This window comes from Gopherus flavomarginatus, chromosome 1 (assembly GCF_025201925.1).
Source record: "Gopherus flavomarginatus isolate rGopFla2 chromosome 1, rGopFla2.mat.asm, whole genome shotgun sequence".
NCBI classification, from domain to species: Eukaryota; Metazoa; Chordata; order Testudines; family Testudinidae; genus Gopherus; species Gopherus flavomarginatus.
In genome coordinates, this window is record NC_066617.1 from 367,255,386 (window position 1) to 367,276,368 (window position 20,983).

The 20,983-nt window shown below is 48.5% G+C and overlaps 1 protein-coding gene across 1 annotated transcript; it reads left to right on the forward strand.

Moving 5' to 3' along the window:
* Positions 1 to 19,377: 19,377 nt before the first annotated feature.
* On the forward strand, positions 19,378 to 20,340 carry LOC127048432 (olfactory receptor 52K1-like). The gene has a single exon (XM_050948281.1). The coding sequence runs from the start codon at positions 19,378 to 19,380 to the stop codon at positions 20,338 to 20,340; it is 963 nt and encodes a 320-aa protein (XP_050804238.1).
* Positions 20,341 to 20,983: the final 643 nt, after the last annotated feature.

A 20,983-nucleotide genomic window follows, 5' to 3' on the forward strand; every position in this document is an offset into this window, starting at 1 on the left:
AGAGTCCAGAACGGCCCCAATGAACTCTATCCTCTGCGTGGGGAGCAGAGTAGACTTGTCCACGTTGATGACGAGGCCCAAAGGAGCAAAGAGGCTGCTGATCCTGTGGACGTGGTCGCGGACCTGCAGCTCCGATGTGCCCCGGATCAGCCAGTCGTCCAGATAGGGGAACACGTGAATGCGGCAACGTCAAAGGTGTGCGACGACGACTGCCATGCATTTCGTAAACACCCTCGGGGCCGTAGAGAGGCTAAATGGGAGGACCGCAAATTGATAATGTTGGCGGTCGACCACAAAGCGGAGGAAACGTCTGTGCTGGGGGGAAATGGAGATGTGGAAGTAAGCATCCTGCATGTCGAGGGCGGCGTACCAGTCTCCGGGATCCAGGGATGGGATGATGGTTCCAAGGGATACCATACGGAACTTCAACTTCACCATATACTTGTTGAGTTCCCGCAGGTCGAGGATGGGCCTGAGGCCGCCCTTGGACTTGGGGCTTAGAAAGTAACGGGAATAAAACCCCTTGCCCTTCTCGCTCTCTGGAACCTCCTCTATGGCTCCCTTGACGAGGAGCGTGTGCACCTCCTGACGGAGGAATTGCTCGTGAGAGGGGTCCCTGAAGAGGGACGAGGATGGAGGGTGGGGGTGGGGGGTTGAAGAAAACTGCAGGCGATAACCGGCCTGCACCGTACGCAAGACCCAACGGTCCGATGTTATTCGGGTCCACGCCGGGAGGAAAAAAGGAAGACGGTTGGAAAACTGCGGGGAAGGATCCGGAGGGGAAACTGGTACTGCGCCCTTGGGCGCACCTTCAAAATGAAGGCTTAGGCCCCGGAGGGGCCTTGGCGGAGCTTTGGTTCTGCCCCGTTTGGCCACCGGACTGTCTGCGTCGGTTGTTCCTGCCGCGGCGCCTAGCGAGGTCCTGCCGCGGACGGAACTGAGGATACGGCCGACGCTGCTGCTGTTGGTTCTGCTGCCGGAATGGCCTGCGCTGTGTCGCAGGCGTATGCAGCCCCAGCGATCGTATTATGACACTATTATCCTTAAGGTCCTTTAGTCTGGGGTCTGTTTTAGCGGAAAACAGGCCCTGGCCTTCAAAGGGGAGGTCCTGGATAGTATGTTGGAGCTCCGGTGGAAGGCCAGAGACCTGCAGCCAGGAAATTCGGCACATCGTGAGCCCCGAGGCCAGGGTCCGAGCGGCCGAGTCGGCAGCATCTAAAGAGGCTTGTAGCGATGTCCTCGCTACTTTCTTGCCCTCGTCCAGGATGGTGGTAAACTCCTGGCAGGCGTCCTGTGGCAAGAGCTCTGCGAACTTCCCCGCCGCTACCCACGAGTTGAAGGAGTAGCGGCTAAGGAGGGCCTCCTGATTGGAGACCCTGAGCTGTAGCGCCCCCGCCGAATAGACCTTGCGGCCCAGGAGGTCCATTCGCCTCGCCTCCTTCGACTTGGGCGCTGGGGCCTCTTGACCATGGTGCTCCCTGTCGTTCACCGACTGGACCACCAGTGAGCAGGGTGTCTGGTGAACGTACAGGTATTCATAGCCCTTCGAGGGGGCCATGTACTTCCTTTCCACCCCTCGAGCGGTCGGAGGGATGGAGGCCGGTGACTGCCAGATATTAGCTGCGTTGGCCTGGATTGTTTTTATAAAGGGCAGGGCCACTCTGGTAGGCGCATCGGCGGAGAGGATGCTCACCACCGGGTCCTCGATTTCAGAGACCTCCTCTGCTTGCAAGTCTAGGTTCTGTGCCACACGTCGGAGGAGGTCCTGGTGTGCCCTAAGATCTAGCGGGGGAGGGCTGGAGGACGAGGTACCCACCACTGCCTCATCCGGTGAAGACGATGAGGAAACCCCCGGCAACAGAGTGTCCACGGGGGGTTCTAACTGGGGCTGCACCTCCGTCACTGGAGGGAGCTCTGGGTCCTGGTGGCTGGACCGGCCGTCTGCTTCCAGGGAGGGAGGGGGTCTAGACACCATCGCCTCCGGTGGCCTGCGTTCCCCCGTAGGGCGGGGGGTAATGTGTTGTGGACCCTGGGCTTGGCAATACGCCCATGGGGTCCAAAACTCCCACTGTTGAGGCCCTCACTCCTGTGGTGGAGGGTCCTGGAACAGGGCCGAGCGTCTGTCCTGGCCCAAGGCATAGGCGCTGTCCGCCTGCGAGGACACAGATGGTTCCCTAGAAGGCCACGGAGGCGCTGAGCCTGTTTGGTAGGCGTCTCTGTGCGCCGACTCTGACGCTCCCCTCGGTGCCGAGGGTCGGTGTCGCGACCCGTATTGGTGCCGGGATCGGGACCGGGAACGGCGTGGTAGCAGATGCTGGGATCCGGAGCGGGATCTGGAGCGATGTCGGTGCCGGGAGCGGGACCGAGACCTTCGATCAGCGCGGTGCCGGGATGGCAGTGGGGACCGGGACCTGCCACCGGCGCGGTGCCGGGAGGTCGACCGGGATCGGGACCTACCACCGGTTCGGTGCCAGGAGGTCGACCGAGGAGCCGAATGTTGAGGTGAACGGCTCCTAGAGTCTCGGTGCCGGCGATGAGAGGAGCCAGACCGGGACCATGCAGATGCCGATCGGTGCCGCGAGTACGACCGGTACCGCCTGGGAGAACGGTGCCGGGACTGCGAGCGGCGCCCCGAGCGTGAGTGTTCACGTCTCCGGGGTGATCAGTGCCGGGACTCTGGAGACAGCGCTCGCAGCATCGGTTTGCCTCTGGAGGTTACCCGTCCTGGGGGTGCCGTCTGAGGCTGCGATGGCTCCGTCAGCGCGATCAAGTCCCGTGCCGAGGCAAAGGTCTCCGGCGTGGATGGTACTAGCAGCTCGACCCCTGATCTTAAGGGGGAGCTAGGAGGGGCTGGACTGGACGGACCTTCCGGGCCCGGAGTCGACAGCAGCCCTGCAGGCGGTGCTGCGGCCAAGGTAGGTGCCGGGCGCTCCACTTGGGCCTGCCTCGATGGTGTTGCAGACGCCGAGTGTCGTAAGTCTGCTCCCGGTGCCGGGGATGGTCGGTGCTGGGGAGTCTTGCCGGTGCCGGCGCGGTCCGGTGCCGGAGTAGAAGTGGCCGACTGCGCCGCTGGTGCCGGAGTCAGCGCCGCTTCCATGAGGAGAGCGCGGAGTCTTTGATCCCTCTCCTTCTTCGTTCGAGGCTTAAAGGCCTTGCAAATACGGCACTTTTCACTTATGTGCGATTCCCCCAGGCACTTAAGGCACGTGTCGTGGGGATCGCTAGTAGGCATCGGCTTCTTGCATGCCAAGCACTGCTTGAAGCCCGGCGAGCCAGGTATGAGCCCGGTGCCGGGCGCCGGGGAGGGCAACGGCCCACCCGCGAGCAAGTTAAACAACTATATACAATACACAACTAACTAATATACTATCAAACTATCTATGAACTATCTATGAACTATTTACAACTATGACTATGAACAAAGTACAGGAGAGCTAGGTACGTGGAGGACAGCAAGCCGCACTCCACAGTTCCAGCAACCGACACGGCGGTAAGAAGGAACTGAGGAGCGGGCGGGCCGGCAGGGGTATATATCTAGTGCCATAGTGGCGCCACTCTAGGGGGTGACCTGCCGGCCCACTGGAGTTGCTAGGGTAAAAAGTTTCCGGCAAACGTGCACGTGCGGCGCGTACACCTACCTGGAATGGATATGAGCAATCACTCGAAGAAGAAGAATGCCTTACTGGATCAGACCAATGGTCCATCTAGCCCAGTATCCTGTCATCCAACAGCGGCCAGTGCCAGGTGCTATAGAGGGAATAAACAAAAACGGCCAATTTCAAGTGATCCATCCCTTGAGTGTTGTCCAGTCCCAGATTCTGGCAGTCAGAACTACAAGGAGACTCAGAGCATGGGGTTGCATCCCTGAGCATCTTAGCTTATAGCCACTGATGGACCTATCCTCCATGGACTTTTCTAATTCTATTTTTGAACCCAGTTAGATTTTTGGCCTTCACAACATCCCCTGCCAACATGTTCCACAGGTTGACTGTGTATTGTGTGAAGAAATACTGCCTTTGTTTGTTTTAAACCTGCTGCCTATTAATTTCATTGGGTGACATGTATGTCTTGGGTTATGTGATGGAGTAAATAACAATTCCCGATTCACTTTCTCCGCCCCAGTCATGAGTTAATAGACCTCTACCATATCCCTCCCTTTGCCATCTCTTTTCTGAGCTGAACGCTCCCAGTCTTTTTAATCTCTCCTCATATGTTTTTATTGTTTTTTTTTAGAGTTTATTAATATTTTTAGTTTGTGCCTCTATTATGATGTTTTTAAATAACTTCCATGCAGTTTGCAGGCATTTCATCTCTGTCACTCTTCCTTTTAACTGAAGTTTAACTAGCTTCCCCATTATTCTGTAGCTCCCTTTTTTGAAGTTAAATGCTACTATGGTGGGCTCCTTTGGTATTTCCCTCCCACAAGGATGTAAAATTTAATTACATTATGGTTGCTATTACCGAGCAGTTCAGCTGTATTCACCTCTTGGACCTGATCCTATACACAACTTAGAATTAAATCAAGAATTGTCTCTCTCCTAGTGGGTTCCAGGACAAGCTGCTTCAAAGAGCAGTCCTTAATGGTGCCTAGAAATTTTATCTCTGCAACCCTTCCTGAAGTGACATGTACCCAGTCAATGGGGTGGGGGGATAGTAGAAATCCCCCATTATTGAGATATCTGTATATGTAGCCTCTCTATTCTCCTGGAACATTTCACAATCCCTGTCACCAACCTGCTCAGGTGGTCGGTAGTATATTTCTACTGCTATCCTCTTATTATTCAAACATGGAATTTCCATCCATAGAGATTGTGCAGTACAGTTTGATTCATTTAAGATTTTTACTATATTTGACTCTCTGCTTTCTTTCACACTCCACCAGCACAACCTGCTCTGTCATTCCAATATATGTTGTACCCTAGTATTACCACGTGCCATTGATTATTATTATTCCACTGAATTTCTACGATGCCTATTATAGCAATAGCCTCATTTAATACCAGGCACTCAAGTTCACCCACCTAGTATTTAGACTTCTAGCATTTGTGTACAGGCACTTGTAAAATCTGTCAATATTTATCTGTCTGCCTAATGAAGTTGCAATGATCGTAATACTTTAATAACTGCCCGTCTACAGTGCTTTTTAGGCAGAGATCTCAAAATCTTTCACAAAGGAGGGGAAGAACTGTTCTCCTTAACTGTACAGGTGGGGAAACTGAGGCAGAGTGGGGACTTGGTCAGCTACAGAATGGGAAATAGAACACAGGTTTCCAAATTCCCAGTCTACAGACTTAAACTCATTAAAAAATGAGGGAAGCAAAGTCCTGCAGTGCTTAAGCGTCATACAGACTTTGTGCTCTAGGCCCAAGGATAAATCCTCTATCTCTAAAATGCTCTGAGAATTTCAGTCTCACAGGCCAAGATACATTTCAAAGCACAGTTACCAGGTTCACTTTGTGCGGTTTGCCATTTAAGGCAACCTATTTCAACGTCACTTCTGGGGAAATGTTGTCCAGGTATTTTTCTCTCTGAGAGTTGATTGTAGAAAGAATGGAGCCTGCAGGGTAATAAACTAGGTGAGCTTAGAGTTCATTGAGCCAGATCCGTAGCTGGTGTACACAAGCACAGCTCCCCCTGACTGCAACGGGACAGTGCGTGTGCAGATGCCAGAGCAGCCGGCTGGGACGGCCATGAACGTCCTTCATCCTGTATCCCTGTGTCTGCAAAACCACTTCATTTCTCAGCCTCTCTGTTCCTGGCATTAAATTATCCCTGGGCAGCACTGATATCCCCACTGGTTCCTGGCATTGCACCACATCTTGCTGTGTATAATAAAGCACCTTCAGATGCATGTTCCACACATGCTGTACCCGGGGTGCTGTCCTAGAGCCAGTTTCTCCTTGTGTGGAAACAGAAGATTAGAAAGTCTGGAGATAGAAAAATCACTCTCAGAGCCCAGAAAGAGAACAGAACAAGAACAAAGGACTCACAACGAAAACTTCCCTCCACCCAGATTTGAAAAGGTCTGGTTTCCTGATTGGTCCTCTGGTCAGATGTTGTTTGTTACCCCTTTCCAGGTGAAAGAGACATTAACCCTTAGCTATCTGTTTATGACAGTATGAGACTAGGGTCATTAACCCATTGCGCAGCAGCATCCATGTTGAGTTTGATTTCATCCATTCCTTTAGTTCCTTCATCAGGCAAAATAGCTTCAGTTCTGTCCACAGCTCTGTTCTCAGAGGTAGAAATGGTTTCATTGCCCTCACTGAAATTTTTGATGGCACAAGACATATTTGCTGCATTGTCAATGCAGATGCTCAGCACTTGCATTTCACTGATCCCAATTTTTTTTAAATAGCTTTTACTTGACTTTTCACATACAAAGAATTATGATGCCCTTCAGTGTCGATTGTGTGCAAGATTTTTACGACAGCTTTATCTTTTCCTGCTTCATAGTACTGAGCATTGATTGCAAGGAAATTTCTGTTTCCTCAGGTTGCTGCATCCATTTTCAGGTAGCACAATTTTTGCTCCAAAGCTTTCTTGAGCTCTTCGTGACCAGACTCAGCTGTGCTGACAACGAAATGATGAACCACATTGTGCACCATCGAAATGCCAAACTGCCAACCCGTTTCACCTGGAATTTTTTGGAATCCTTTGTTCTTTAGCCTGAAGGCAGTGAGCGGTGTTGAACTCAAGCAAACCGTTTTCATCAGCCATTCACAGAAGGTATTGGCATCCATGGCGACTGTAACCTTTGAGGACTTCAAATATGAGTCAAGTTTTGTTTGCTCAATTTTAGTTTCTTTACAGATGAAGATCTGCAAAAAATATTTTCTCCAGGAGTTTTCAAAGAGCCAGATGAACGTCGTTTAGCCATGTCAGCTTTCAGTTTTGCCTAATCTTCCTGGTCCTTTTTTGTAACAAGAGTCGCATAGTTTTCAGGATTGTTACGTTTTACATGCCACCAAAGGTTGAAACTTTTCACGGCACTTGCTTCACTTGTCTTGAAGCTACAGGGTTTGAGCTTGCCATTCACTTCCTTTTCCACCTTGCACGTTTCTAATTTCTTCTTTGCTTTTCCCAAAAGCCCAAATTTGGGCTTTTCAAATTCAAAAGTAAAGACATTGTTGAGATCTGTTTCTGTAAATTGGCTATCAATCATGGGGGGCAGACTTGATTTTTTTGTTGAAGCCATGACCAGATCTTGTGCTGCTACTGCATCCAAATGTTTCTTGTTATGATCTTTGAAAAGCAATGAACAAAAGCATTATTTTTTTATAATGTACCTTGTCACAAACAGATGGTTAAGGATTAATGCCTCTTTTACCTGTAAAGGGTTAAGAAGTTCATCCAGCCTAGCTGACACCTGACCAGAAGAACCAATGGGGGAACAAGATGTTTCAAAAGGAAGGAGGGAAGTTCTTCCTTTGTTTAGAGTTTCAGTTTCAGCGTGAGTGGAAAGATCAAGGAACCAGCCTCTTATCAGAGTAGTAAGTTTTAGAAAGGAATAAATAGGTTTATGTTTATTTCTTTGTAACCTGTCTTGTGCAATTAGAGGTAGAATCAAATTGGGTATTTGGTTTTTTTTTGTGTAACTAAATTTGTGCCCAGGGGAACATCTTCTGTGTTTTGAATCTGTTGTCTGTGAGAGTAGCTGGTATGCTAATCTCTTCCAGAGGGTTTTCTTTTACCTTTCTTTTCTTTAATTAAAAGTCTTTTTCTTAATACGTGATTGATTTTTCCTTGTTTTTAGATCCAAGGGGATTGGATCTGGACTCACCAGAAATTGGTGGGGGAAAGGAGGGGGGATGGTTAATTTCTCCTTGTTTTAAGATCCAAGGGATTTGGATTTGTGTTCACCAGGGAATTGGTGAAGTCCCTCAAGACTCCGCAGGGGAAAAAATAGTGCCTGGGGGATGGTGGCAGCAATACCAGATCTAAGCTAGTTCCTGTCCTTGGGAAGCAGGAAGTTCAGAAATAGCCCATCCCTTTGGCCTGTTTGGGCTCACTCCCCACACAGACTGTCCCCTTGGCCTGGGCAGAAAATTCCCTCCCTAACTCTGCCTCTCTCCTGCCTGCCCCTTGTGCCTCAAAGGCAGGGAGTCTTATCTCTGCTGTCTCCTCGCTCACATGTTTGCCCTTGTCATGTGCCCTGCAACCACAGCTCCCAGCTGTAAAGGGCCAGGGCCTTTCTGGCCTGCCCTGGGGGCATGAGCACATGTCTGCCCAAGGCCCAGCGCTTTGCTATAGGTTCCCAAACCTTTACACGGCATCTGAGACAGAGCTGTTGTTGGGTGGGCTCCTCCACTCCCATCCAGGATCCCATGGACCACTTCCCCGGTCCCTGTGGCAACTAGTTGCCAGCCGTTGCTTACATGGAAATGTAATAAGAAAATATTTCTGTATTAGCTACATGTTGCTGGCACAGAGTGCCCGAGGGTGGCAACGGTTGGGTCCGTTGCCCAGTGTGCTTCGCATCCAATTAAACACACCAGGGTGGAGAAGTAACCAAACTTTATCTGAGCTCAAATAAGACGCCTGGAGCCACACAGGACTCAGATCAAGCGCGCCAAACAAACAGCTAACCTAACTGTTTATACTGGAACCAAAACTGATACACATTATAACATGATCTGTCACTCACACTGTCCCCACCCAAGGCTGAGTCTGCCTAGTAACAGTTCAGTTTCCCGCTTAAAGGTTAAATCTACCCAGCCACAGAGGGAGTAGGAGTATCCCCTCCCAACAAGGGCAACCTGAGGTCAAACATGGAGGAGTAAAACTCAAAATGGAGGAGCTGGTACACTATGGCTCAGAACAAGAGAACTTCATCGGCTCTCATGGCCTTCCATTCTCCCGAATTACCTGGGTTATGCCAAGTGCGTCCCCAACATACTGAGAGCCGGAACGAAAGAGAAGAGCCATTAGCAGCATGTGAGCAGTCAGTGCTGCATGGACACAGCTTAGGAACGAGGCCTGTTGATAAATGTACACAGTTTATGCTCTGTTGTCATAGCTGGATTGGTCTCAGGCTATTAGAGAGGCCAGGTGAGTGAGGGAATATCTTTACTGGACCAATCTCTGTTGGTGAGAGAGAGACATAGAGCTCTGTATGGCCCAGAACCTGGCCTCTCTCCTGCAAACAGAAGTTGGTCCAATAAAAGATATTCTCTCCCCCACCTTGTCTCTCTGCGCACAGACAGGTTTGATTGTGAGTTCCAATAGCTCCCCACAGACAACTCTTTGGACCCGCACGTAGCTAACTGCATCTCATTCACTTTGTGTGCAAAATAATTGCAATTTTTTAAAAACAGGTTGGAGATTTTAAGAAGTCCATGGAAACAGAAACTCACTTGGTAATAAACGAATTGCAGTAGAGCCCTGAGCAGATGAGGCTGCAACATTTGATTACCAGTCATTTGCCTGAGGGTTGCTTCCCTGATTGAATATTACAGCAGGAAGGCTGTGCTGCTGGTTGAAAAGAAACCAGGGAGACCATGGTGTCATAAACAGATAGCTAAGGGTTAATATCTCTTTCACCTGAAAAAAAAAAAAAAGGTAACCTGAAGCACCTGACCAGGGAACCAATCAGGAAACAGGATTTTTTCAACTCTGGGTGGAGAGAAGTTTGTGTCTGAGTTCTTTGTCTTCTGTCTGCCTGTATGCTCTCTCGGATGAGAAGTGATTTCTGTTTCCTGCTTTCTAATCTTCTGTTTCCCAGTTGTAAGTACAAAGAGATCAGATAGTGAGTTATATGGTTTTTTTTTCTTTTGTATTTACATGTCTATAGTGGCTGGAGTGCTTTGAATTGTATTCTTTTTGAATAAGGCTGTTTATTCAATATTCTTTTAAGCAATTGACCCTGTATTTGTCACCTTAATACAGAGAGGCCATTTGTATGTATTTTTCTTTCTTTTTTTATATAAAGCTTTCTTTTAAGACCTGTTGGAGTTTTTCTTTAGTGAGGAACTCCAGGGAATTGGGTCTGCAGCTCACCCAGGGAATTGGTGGGAGATCTGTGGGTGTTAGATTTACTAGCCTGACTTTGCATTCCCTCTGGGTGAAGAGGGAAGTGCTTTTGTTTCCAGGACTGGAATTAGAGAGGGTGGACTCCCTCTGCTTAGATTCACGGAGGTTGCCTCTGTGTATCTCTCCAGGAACACCTGGAGAGGGGGGAAGGGAAAAGGTTTATTTCCCTTTGTTGTGAGACTCAAGGGATTTGGGTCTTGGGGTCCCCAGGGAAGGTTTTTGGGGGGACCAGAGTGCCCCAAAACACTCTAATTTTTTGGGTGGTGGCAGCAGTACCAGGTCCAAGCTGGTAACTAAGCTTGGAGATTTTCATGCTAACCCCCATATTTTGGACGCTAAGGTCCAAATTTGGGACTAGGTTACTGACACATGGCTGCTGCTGCTGAAATTTATGTAAAAACAGACCTCTCAGAGAAGTGAATTTTACAAAAGAGTCTAAGGCACCAAAGAGATGCTGACTGGACTGGTGCGATGCCAAAAGTAGTGCAAGTAAACACGGGAGAAAAGAGTATTACACGGTGTTACCACGTGCATGTGTCTAAAGTTGTAGAAAAGAACATTTGAGGTTGTGTTAATTGAGGAATAATTTGCAATCAAATCATTAAAGACAAAGGGGGCAGAATTCAGGTTGTGTTATCGTTGGCATTTCTTGAATTCTGAGCGCTTCCCATTCCCATAATGCCCTTTTCCCATGTTATTAAATAGTTCATTAATAAAGAGCCAAATTCTGCTCAGTTACACTGCGGTAAATTTGGAGTAGCTTTGCTTTAATCAGTGGGACTATTTTATATTTACACCAGCGTGACATAGAACAGGATTTGGCCCAAAGTTTTCCAGTGCATTTAAAAATGATGCATTAACAGGGCCCCTGTTTAAATCCGTACTGCCCTGACTCACCTGGCTCCATCTGTGTCTGCTTCACCGGCAGTGAATGCTAGAGTCACACACAATCTGCGTGATTCTCCAGTCTGCCAGGACAACCTGCCTGGGGATATTTATACCTCTTAAAGAAATCCTCTTTACTCCCCCGGCTGGGAATTCAGAGCCTTTCCTCATTACAGAGGAAAATCTGCTATCGGGCGTAGGGAATAGCCACAAATAGTAACAGTAAATTAACCCATTCCTATTTTACAGGAGCTTAATAACTACATCTCTATTCAATAGTATGGGATTGGTCTTCAAGAGAGGACGTGCTAGGGTGTGTGTGTGTGTGTGTGTGTGTGCGTGCACGTGCCTAGTTTAATTGTGCAAATACCCCCTAAGACATGTCTGCATGAGGGGATCTGCACAACTGAGGGGGTGGATGTGCAAAAGCGTCTATGACGTTTGAAGACTTGTCCCTGCATGTTCAGGGCTCTGCTTAGGTTCGAATATGAAGTCATCAGTGCCCTTTTTGGTTAAAAAGGGTGTTACCCAGGGTTTTCAGAAGCCACAGCAGTGGCAACTTAACTGCTTCACTCCAGGAATAAATCAGTGGGAACACACTGCTTCCGGCTGATGAAAGATGGATACAAGTAAATGTGCTTTTATTTACAATGATAATTTATTAAAGCCCCCACAGACACTAGCAATAGGTTTGGAACATCCCATATCATTACCTAGAATTCGAGATGGCATTGAGTAATTGACAGTAGGTCAACGATGCCCGGTTGCTTCCCCACCGGGGAGCAGGATGTCAAGAAAAAATCTCTCAGGACAGCTTCTGAGAACAGCTCCAAAGTATATGCTATTATCTAGTCTTTAAGCTTAGTACCAATGTGGACACAAGAACAAATGGATATAAACTGGACACTAGGAAGTTTAGATCTGAAATTAGACGAAGGTTTCTAACCATTAGAGGAGTGAAGTTCTGGAACAGCCTTCCAAGGGGAGTAGTGGGAGCAAAAGACTTATCTGGCTTCAAGACTAAGCTTGATAAGTTTATGGAGGGGATGGTATGATGGGATAGCCTAATTTTGGCAATTAATTTGGCAACTGATCTTTGATCATCAGCAGATAAGTATGCCCAGTGGTCTGTGATGGGATGTTAGATGGGATGGGATCTGAGTTACTATAGAGAATTCTTTCCTGGGTGCTGGCTGGTGAGTCTTGCCCACATGCTCAGAGTTTAGCTGATCACCATATTTGGGATCAGGAAGGAATTTTCCTCCAGGGCAGATTGGCAGAGGCCCTGGAGGTTTTTCGAGTTCCTCTGCAGCGTGAGGCACGGGTCACTTGCTGGAGGATTCTCTGCAGCTTGAGGTCTTCAAACCACAATTTGAGGACTTCAATAACTCAGACATAGGTTAGGGGTTTGTTACAAAAGTGGGTGGGTGAGATTTTGTGGCCTGCATTGTACAGGAGGTCAGACTAGATGATCATAATGGTCCCTTCTGACCTTAAGTCTATGAGTCTATGAGTCTTTTTTAACTTACTTTTACCAAACATACAACTCATAGGGGGTGGGTCATCATGTCTCCTAACTTCAATCAATTACTTATCAACAGACATTCCTAACAATCTTAGTTATAATAAGCTTCTATATCAAAGGTGCCCAAACTCATGATCTCTATCAACTTATTTTCTTTCACTCTCAATTTGTTGATTCTTTTCACCCCTCCTCCCAAGTCTGCAGCTAATTTTGACCTTGTGTTCAGAAGCTCTGCTTGTTCAGATCATCACTTAGTTATGTGGTGTTCTATTTCATTAATTCATGGTGGCTGGAGGCACACAATATGGTTGCAATTAGCTTGATCAACATCTGGGGTTACTACATCCATCCTATCCAGGGCAACAAGGGGGCAGAGGTAGGGTGGATGATCTCCTCTAAAGATCTCAAAGCACTTTATAATTTCAGTGACAACAAGCCTGTAATGTAAGTCAGTATTATCACCATTTTACAGGTTGGGAAATGGAGGCACAGAAAGGGTAAATTACTTTCCTTTGTGGACCTATAGTCTGATCTCAATAGCTGGGATTAGAATCTAACCTAGAAAGTCTTTGGGATTGCTGGAAATGGAGTCTGCATCTACTAACTCCCCTTGGTCTGCCTTAGCCACAAGAACGTCCTTCCCAGTTCCCCAAAAGGCATACTAGAGGGGAGTGGGAGGTTGCATTTATTCTGGGAAAATGGGCCAAAGAACAGTGCACTGATTTTCCCCTGCTCAAATTGCTTACAAGTCGGCACTGGAGGCAGGACACTGATTAATGCATATACACATCAGCAGAGCACACTGTCCCACACTGGGTCCAAAAAAGTCCCACGAATTGGTGTACGCTCCAGTGCCCTACATCAGGAGATCCATTCAGAGACGGGTTCCCAAAAGCTCAGAACTGCTTTTTCTGTGCGATATGAGAAGATCATGGCCAGCGGTGGTTTGGTTGCAGCTGTTGGGCTCTTTCCATACTAGGAATCAAAGGTGAGTCAGATATTCAGATGAAGTGTCATGCAGAAGTGGGGATGGGACATGCATGCAGTGAAGAACTGCCCTTTCTGTCTGACTGTGAGGCTGCCTCAGCATGCAAGACTCAAAGGCCTCACTGTCCTACAGAAAAATGAAGAGACACGGGAACTTCTGTTGGGTTCTAGTAAGTGTGCCACTAACTGAGGGGGAGAAGGAGAGACCTTCTGTGGGCAAGTCATTCCAACACTATCCTCTGCAAGGTATCATGAATTTTCCTCTGCAGCATCGGGTGCTGGCCAGTGATGAGGGCAACATAGTGGACTAGATGGATCTGGTCTGGGGACTCCTAGGTTCCTGCCTGGCAAGGCATATAAACCTCTATGTTCTAGTGGCAGGAAAAGGGCATTTCTACTCGGGCCCACCTCTAGACCAGGGAAAAGCAGACAATTCTGCAACTCAATTGCTGTCCCCTCTGTGGAATGGTGGATGGTGGATGTAGGCAGAGCTCTAGGGTTCCATTAGCCACCTTCCATTCTACCCTCTGCAACACACACCCCACTATCTCAGGTGGCACCTTGGTGACATTTCCAGATGAGGACAAGCACAGTAGCCGTAGAGAGAGAAAAGCTCAGTGGTTAGGGCAGTAATTTAGTAGGCCTGCATTCTATTCTTCACTCAGCCACAGGTGACCTTGGGCAAGTCCCTCAGTCTCTCCATTCCCAAGCTATAAAATGGGAAGTATAGCTCTGCCCTACTCTGTTATCATAGCTGTGCAGTATCTAGAACAGCTCATGTTCAGCAAGACCGGGGCTGGGGGAAGCCTGGTACCTTGAGGGAATTCCAACTTGGATCCTTACATTCCAGCAGCCTCAATTTCCCCCGGTAGGCCATGTGATAGTGGATGTGGCCATCTCCTGAACTTTCTGCGCTAACCAGGCTGGCTGTGTAGCGGGTGCCCAACGACTGTCACAGTCAAACCAATACATGGCTGCATTTCAGTGCTGGCTATGTATATACAGTCCAGGATTGCAGGAATCTCTAGTGGAAATTCCTGCTGAAAATTTTCACCTCATTCCAAGTGCCAGACTAAGATTTGTAACAGATCTACTGGTTCCTTCAGCTACGGATCCTCCAGTGGAAACCAAGAGAGACCAGTAAAAGTCTACACCAGGGGTTGGCAACCTTTCAGAAGTGCTGTGCCGAGTCTTCATTTATTCACTCTAATTTAAGGTTTCGCTTGCCAGTAATACATTTTAACGTTCTTAGAAGGTCTCTTTCTATAAGTCTATAATATATAACTAAACTATTATTGTGTGTAAAGTAAATAAGGTTTTTAAAAAGTTTTAGAAGCTTCATTTAAAATTAAATAAAATGCAGAGCCCTCTGGACCAGTAGCCAGTACCCAGGCAGTGTGAGTGCCACTGAAAATCAGCTCTCATGCTGCCATCGGCACCCGTGCCATAGGTTGCCTACCCCTGGTATACACAGACCGGAAGACATCAATAGAGAGGAGGAGAAAGACCAGTTCAAGGATTCCTATGTAGTCTACTGGAATTTCCACCAGAGATAAGAAATCCCCCAAATCTTGGTCCCAAGTTTAAAATCAGCCAAGTGTTTTTGAAGGTTTTGTAAAGCTGAGGGAACTCCACCCCACTGAATTGCTTTTTGTTTTCACTGCACCTCATCCCTTCTGGGGTCTAGCTAGAAATGGAAGTGGGAGAGCTGAAATCTCACAAGAATGGCTGCCTTGCCATATTGACAGGTGGACTGTGGTCAGGAAGTGCCAGCACTGCTGTGAAACAGCCTCTTCTTACGGTACGTCTCCACCACAAACCCTCCACCCCAGGGGAGCAAGTCTTACAGTCTGGGTGAACTTACTCGGGCTCACGGTATAGGGCTAAAGATAGCAGTGTAGCCATTTCTGCTCGGGCTGGAACCTGGGCTCTGAAAGCTGGTGAAGGGGGAAGGCCTGGAGCCTGGACTTCACCCTGAGCGGGAACATCTTCACTGCTCTTTTCAGTGCCGCGCACTGAACCCCACAAGCCGGAGTCAATTGACCTGGGCTCTGAGATGCTGCCATGTTTTGGGGGTGGGTTTCAGTGTAGACTTATTTATAGTCAAGAGGATCCACTCGTTGCACCAAATGTCTCCCCACTGTTCACAGGGTTACTGAATTCCTCAGGGGAGTGTGGGACTGAAATGAGGTGAGATTCCTTCTCCTTGGGAAGTTTACTGCTCCTGGGAACTGAAACACAGACACAGATGTGAAACTCTGTAGGGCACTTTTTCATTACTCGTGTGTACAGCACCTGGCAAAATGGGGCTTGGTTTCCAGGCTGAGGCCTCTCAGCACAATCCCAATGCAAACTAACAATAATAACACAAGGAGGCTGACTGCGGAGTAAATATCTTTGAGGCTGTGTTGTCTTTTCTAACTCCTAAGGCCTCTCCCTGTGAGTGGTGTTCAGTAGCTAGCTTGTATTCGTAGTGACTGCGGACTGTTCAATATTCAGCCAGAAAGCAGCTGCAGTCAACTTGTCCAGCCCAGGTGACCCTCTCACGTAGCTGGTGAAGGTACTCCGGGCACTAATGGACACCCTAGGGTGGATACAGCCTCCTAAGGGAAGTAGTGGAAGGTTCATTGCTTGGGTTGTTTAAAACGAGACTGGGCAGAGCACTGGGGAATGTACCGTAATGATCAGTTCTGCAATGGCTGAGGGATCTTGGTCTAGGAGGGACTGAAAATGGCTTTTCTATCTCTCATTCCCAAGACGCAGGAACAGTTTCTTTTCTCCCAAGACTGAAGAGAAAGAGTTAACTCTGTCTGAGGCAGAGGACAAAGTGGAACCAGAGATTCCCAGCTGAACAGTCGAATTCTCTCACCGTGGCTGTAAATCCACCAAAGGCAGGCAGCTCCGGGTGAGCGTGTGGACATCTCACAGCCCGTGAGGGAGAGCGAGGCCCTAGGAAAGGAAGGGAGCACTGCAGGATTCTGGTGAGTTTACCCACGAAATCCGTTTTCTTGTGGGCAAAGGAATTGTACTGTTCTGTAGCCATAGACGGGTCTGAAGCAGAACCTCAGATCCAAACACACCCACATTCTGGGCAAGTTCAAAACCTGATCCAAATACTGCTGCTGTATATTTTAATTTCCTGTTTATCTGCAGCTTTGTATTGTGCCCCACCTGATCACACTTGGGTGTCTGTCGCTAGCAGCTATGGTCTATATTTAGAACGAATGATCTGGTTTTCACCTAAACGAGTGATCTGGTTTTCAATGGGAGTTGATGGGTGTTCAGCACCTCCTAAAAATCAAGCTATGTGCCCAAGCGTGGATGAAGACAAATACTTTCAACACCCAAGATTGAGAAAGTGGTACTGAGTGGCTCTTTAGACGTTTCACAGGCAGATGACCTCTCTTGCCTTCAGTGTTGGTCTTAGTTCCTTTCTGTTAAGGTGCCTGGATTCTGAAAAGGGTTGTGGAATGCAGTTTGTGTGCAAGAGACTAGGCAGATTACATCTGAGGCTCACTTTTTTTCAGAACTTGGCCTTCCGTTCTGAAGGCATCATTTACACTTGGAAATAGCTGCCTCCACAAATCAGGTGTATAGGGGCCTCCGTGCCCACATTCCTGCTGGCAGATCATTGTGGGTGCAAACAAAGGTGGAAAGTCCTGAGAGTTGACAGGATGGAGCCAGGAGATACGTGTTAAAATTCCTCCACCAAATGATTGGGAAGTTTGGGGGGATTTTGTACATATCCTAGATTTTGAGAATTATTGACCTTCAGATAACACTCAAAATGTGCAAGGCACTGTACAGACACATACACTATTTCACACACACTCACACATGCACACACAGATACTTTTCTTCGTCAGCATTAAGCCCTCTGTAACATATGGAGGGAGAGATAAAGGAATACAAACCAAAATACGGACCATTTTTTCCTGCCATTATATGCATCTGTTATGTTAAATGCATGCATATCAGCCCTACGAAATGGTCCATTGTTCCTTGGCCGAGTGGTTCTTGAGGATGGGTGTGAAGCAGGAATGGGGAGGGGGCCAGTTTAGGGAGGCTATTCTATATTATTGAGGCAACGTGGGAGACACAAACAATTGGTTGCTCCGTCCCTGGCAGAGTAGAGGGAAGAGGGGACAACACAGGAAGAGAACTGAGTGGATCAGTAAGGAGATGGAGCTGTGAAGGACCCTGAGGATGAGGACAAGGACCCTGTGGAGGGATTTTGTGCTTTGGAGGTGTGAGAAGGGCCATGTGGACCAGAGTGGAGGAGGTTGCCGGAACTAAGGCTGGAGATGATGAGGAGATGGAGATGGAGGAGAGTTTTTGTTGTGTAGACAGAAGGGTAGGATCTTAGGAACATGATGGAGAGCGACGTGACAGCACTTGGACACACCCTACACACGCAGGTTGGAGGGGTCAAAGACGTCTGCCAGGTTGTAGCCCTGAGTGACTGCGAGGCTGCAGGTGTTGTCAGCAGTGATAGAGATTGGGGAGGGGAGAGGGCTTGGCAACAAAGGCAGTGAGTTCATCCCCCTCCCCTCCCTACTCCCCAGCGTAAGAGAGAGTAGGCTGGGGTCAGGGGACTTCCCTTGGAATTCAGTCCCTACTCAACCTTGGTCAGAAATACCATAACCGTGCGGCAAAGCCCATATCTACTATCCTAACTTCTCACCTGGGTAAGTGTAGAAGTCAGGGGTTGGGTCACTGTTTGAGGGAGGGAAGGGTTTTGCTAATTTTGTCTGGTTTCAGCTGATTTGCTTGATATGTTTTATGGGTTGGGGCCAATCCGGGTTGATCTTGCACAAGTGCCCAGTGCTCCAAAATAGCAAAATAAATAATTTTAAATCTGAAAGCTGCAGATGTAAATGGAGTACGAAGTTCAGTGCGTCTCCCCCAAGCACTCAGGTACCATGGTGATGGCACTGAAAGAAACACTCACAATAACACAAAAGGTAGTGCAAAGGCACACAGGGAAAATTGGAAAGTCCTCTGAAGAAAAGGATTGGTGTCAGAGATCTGATGTGTACAGGAGCGGTGCCAGGGTTTTTGGTGCCCTAGGCAGGGGTCCTTCTGTGCTCCTGGTCATCGTCAGCAATTCTGCGGCAGGGGGGGTCCTTCCGTGCTCCTGGTCTTCGGGGCACTTCAGCAGCGGGTCCCGGAGCGAGTGAAGGACCTGCCGCAGAATTGCTGCCGAAGACCCAGAGCGCGGAAGAACCCCCTGCCACCAAATTGCTGCCGAGAGCGGCAAAATGCCGCCCCCCCAAGTCCTGGTGCCCTAGGCGACCGCCTAGGTCGCCTAAATGGAAGCGCCGGCCCTGGATGTGTAAAGCCAACTCCAGACGTGACAGAAATGGATGCAGTGTCTGTTGAAATAATAGAGTGGTAGATTTTAAGGCAAGAAGGGTCCATCATGGCCATCTAGCCTGACTTCCTGCAAACCACAGGCCAAAGAACCCACCCGATGATTTCTGCATGCAGCCCAGTAACTTGTGGTTGAGCTAGAACATCTTTCTGAGAACATCCAATCTCTATTGAAAGACCCCGAGCCATGGAGAACTTACTAAGCCTCTGATGGTTCTCTTGAACTAGTTAATTCCATCTTAGTTCCAGTAGCACAATTGAATCTTATTCACAGTTCGAACTCTGAAGGCTTCGACTTCCAGCCACTAGACTTTGTTATGCCTTTGCCTGACAGATTGAAGAGTCCTGCAGTAGCTGATAGCTTATCACTTTGTACTTACACCCCTGCATCCAGGCTTTCGTTAATTTGAGCTCCTCGATATTTACCACCCAATCAATGTTTCTATCAGCTCCAGACCTCATCATCCATTCCCAAAGGAGTTGCACCCCGTGAGCCAGACACATGTGTATAGTGTCTGTTCACCATCTCCTATATTTTATTGACAGGACAGACGTTGATGTGAAACTTGCAGAGGATGTTCCTGCAGGGCAACCAGTCAGCTCCCAATGGCACCGGCTCTGATCCAGCCATGTTCTTCCTGACGGGCATCCCGCGGCTGGAAGCTCTGCACCTCTGGATCTCCATCCCCTTCTGCTCAATGTTCATTGTGTCCTTTCTAGGAAACTGCACCCTCTTGTATGCTATCAAGACAGAGCCCTCCCTACACAAGCCCATGTTCTACTTCCTCTCCATGCTGGCCATCACTGACCTGATTTTATCTGCAACCACCATGCCGAAAATATTGAGCATCTTCTGGTTTAATTCCAGGGAGATCAGCTTTAACGCCTGCCTGGTGCACATGTTTTTCCTGCACTCATTCTCCACCCTGGAGTCTACTCTGCTTCTGGCCATGGCCTTCGATAGGTACGTGGCCATCTGCAAACCCCTGAAGTATGTCACCATCCTGACCAATTCAGTGATAGGAAAGATCGGGCTGGCGGCTTTGGCCAGGGCTGTTCTGCCAGTGATCCCTCTGCCCTTCCTCCTCAGGAGGCTGCCCTACTGCCGGTCCCACGTCATCTCCCATTGCTACTGTGAGCACATGGCCGTGGTGAAGCTGGCCTGTGCTGACACCAGGTTCAATAACATCTATAGGATCATCGAAACTATCTTCATTGTGGGGCTGGATCTGATGTTCATCTCCCTATCGTATGTCAAGATCCTAAGGGCTGTCCTTAGCCTGGCGTCCAAGGAAGAGCAGCTCAAGGCTTTCAGCACCTGTGGCTCTCACCTTTGTGCCATCTTTGTGGTCTACACACTAGTGGTTCTCTCCTCAACAATACACAGGTTCGGGTGCCAAGTCACCCCGCACGTACACATCCTGCTGGCCAATTTCCACCTTCTCTTTCCTCCCATGATGAACCCCATCGTGTACGGTGTAAAAACCAAACAGATTCATGACCAGGTGCTTCTTCTGTTCCTAGGAAAAAGCTTCTAGGCTGAGCAGGAGGGGGCTGCTAAGCGATCAGGAAGCAGAGGATGCAGGAGAGGTTTTCTGAGTAACTCAGACAGCATGTTTGTGGGTGCTTTGTGTATGCTGGGGTGGGAACTCCATCTCTGACTCACAGGGTGCCATACACCATCCCCTACAAGAGCTTAGCACTGGTGGCCAGAAGGTGATCTTGGCCCTGACCTTGTCCTCACTTGGCCACATGTGTGGAGTGTGTAAGAGTGTGAAGCCTCCTTGCACCTTCTCTTGCTTTGCTGGAACATCTGGCCTTTATTATTGATACTCCCAGGCATGGCCACGGACGTGTATGGTGCAGTAACAAATGATGTAACTGCCCCTGAAGTTCAGTCATCGCTGAGATGTAGCAACACACTCGGGGCCATTTAGGCACCAGAATAAGTGCTGAGTGCTGGGTTCTTCTGTGCCAAATGTGCCACCATGGAAGCTGCTGGTGCCAACCTTTTCTAGGGGAAACCTGACCTTAATTGTGGTGTCTCAACATTTGAGAGTCTGTCCCCAGTGGTTTAACCCCACCACACAGAAGCACAATGCACTTCAAAACTTGTCAAATCCTTACCAGCGTGACCTCTGGCACAAAGTGTTCCAAGTTAACTTTCTGATACTGACAATA

Coding starts and splice junctions, on each gene's coding strand:
- LOC127048432 (XM_050948281.1), top strand. CDS start 19,378: ATGTTCCTGCAGGGCAACCAGTCAGCTCCCAATGGCACCGGCTCTGAT.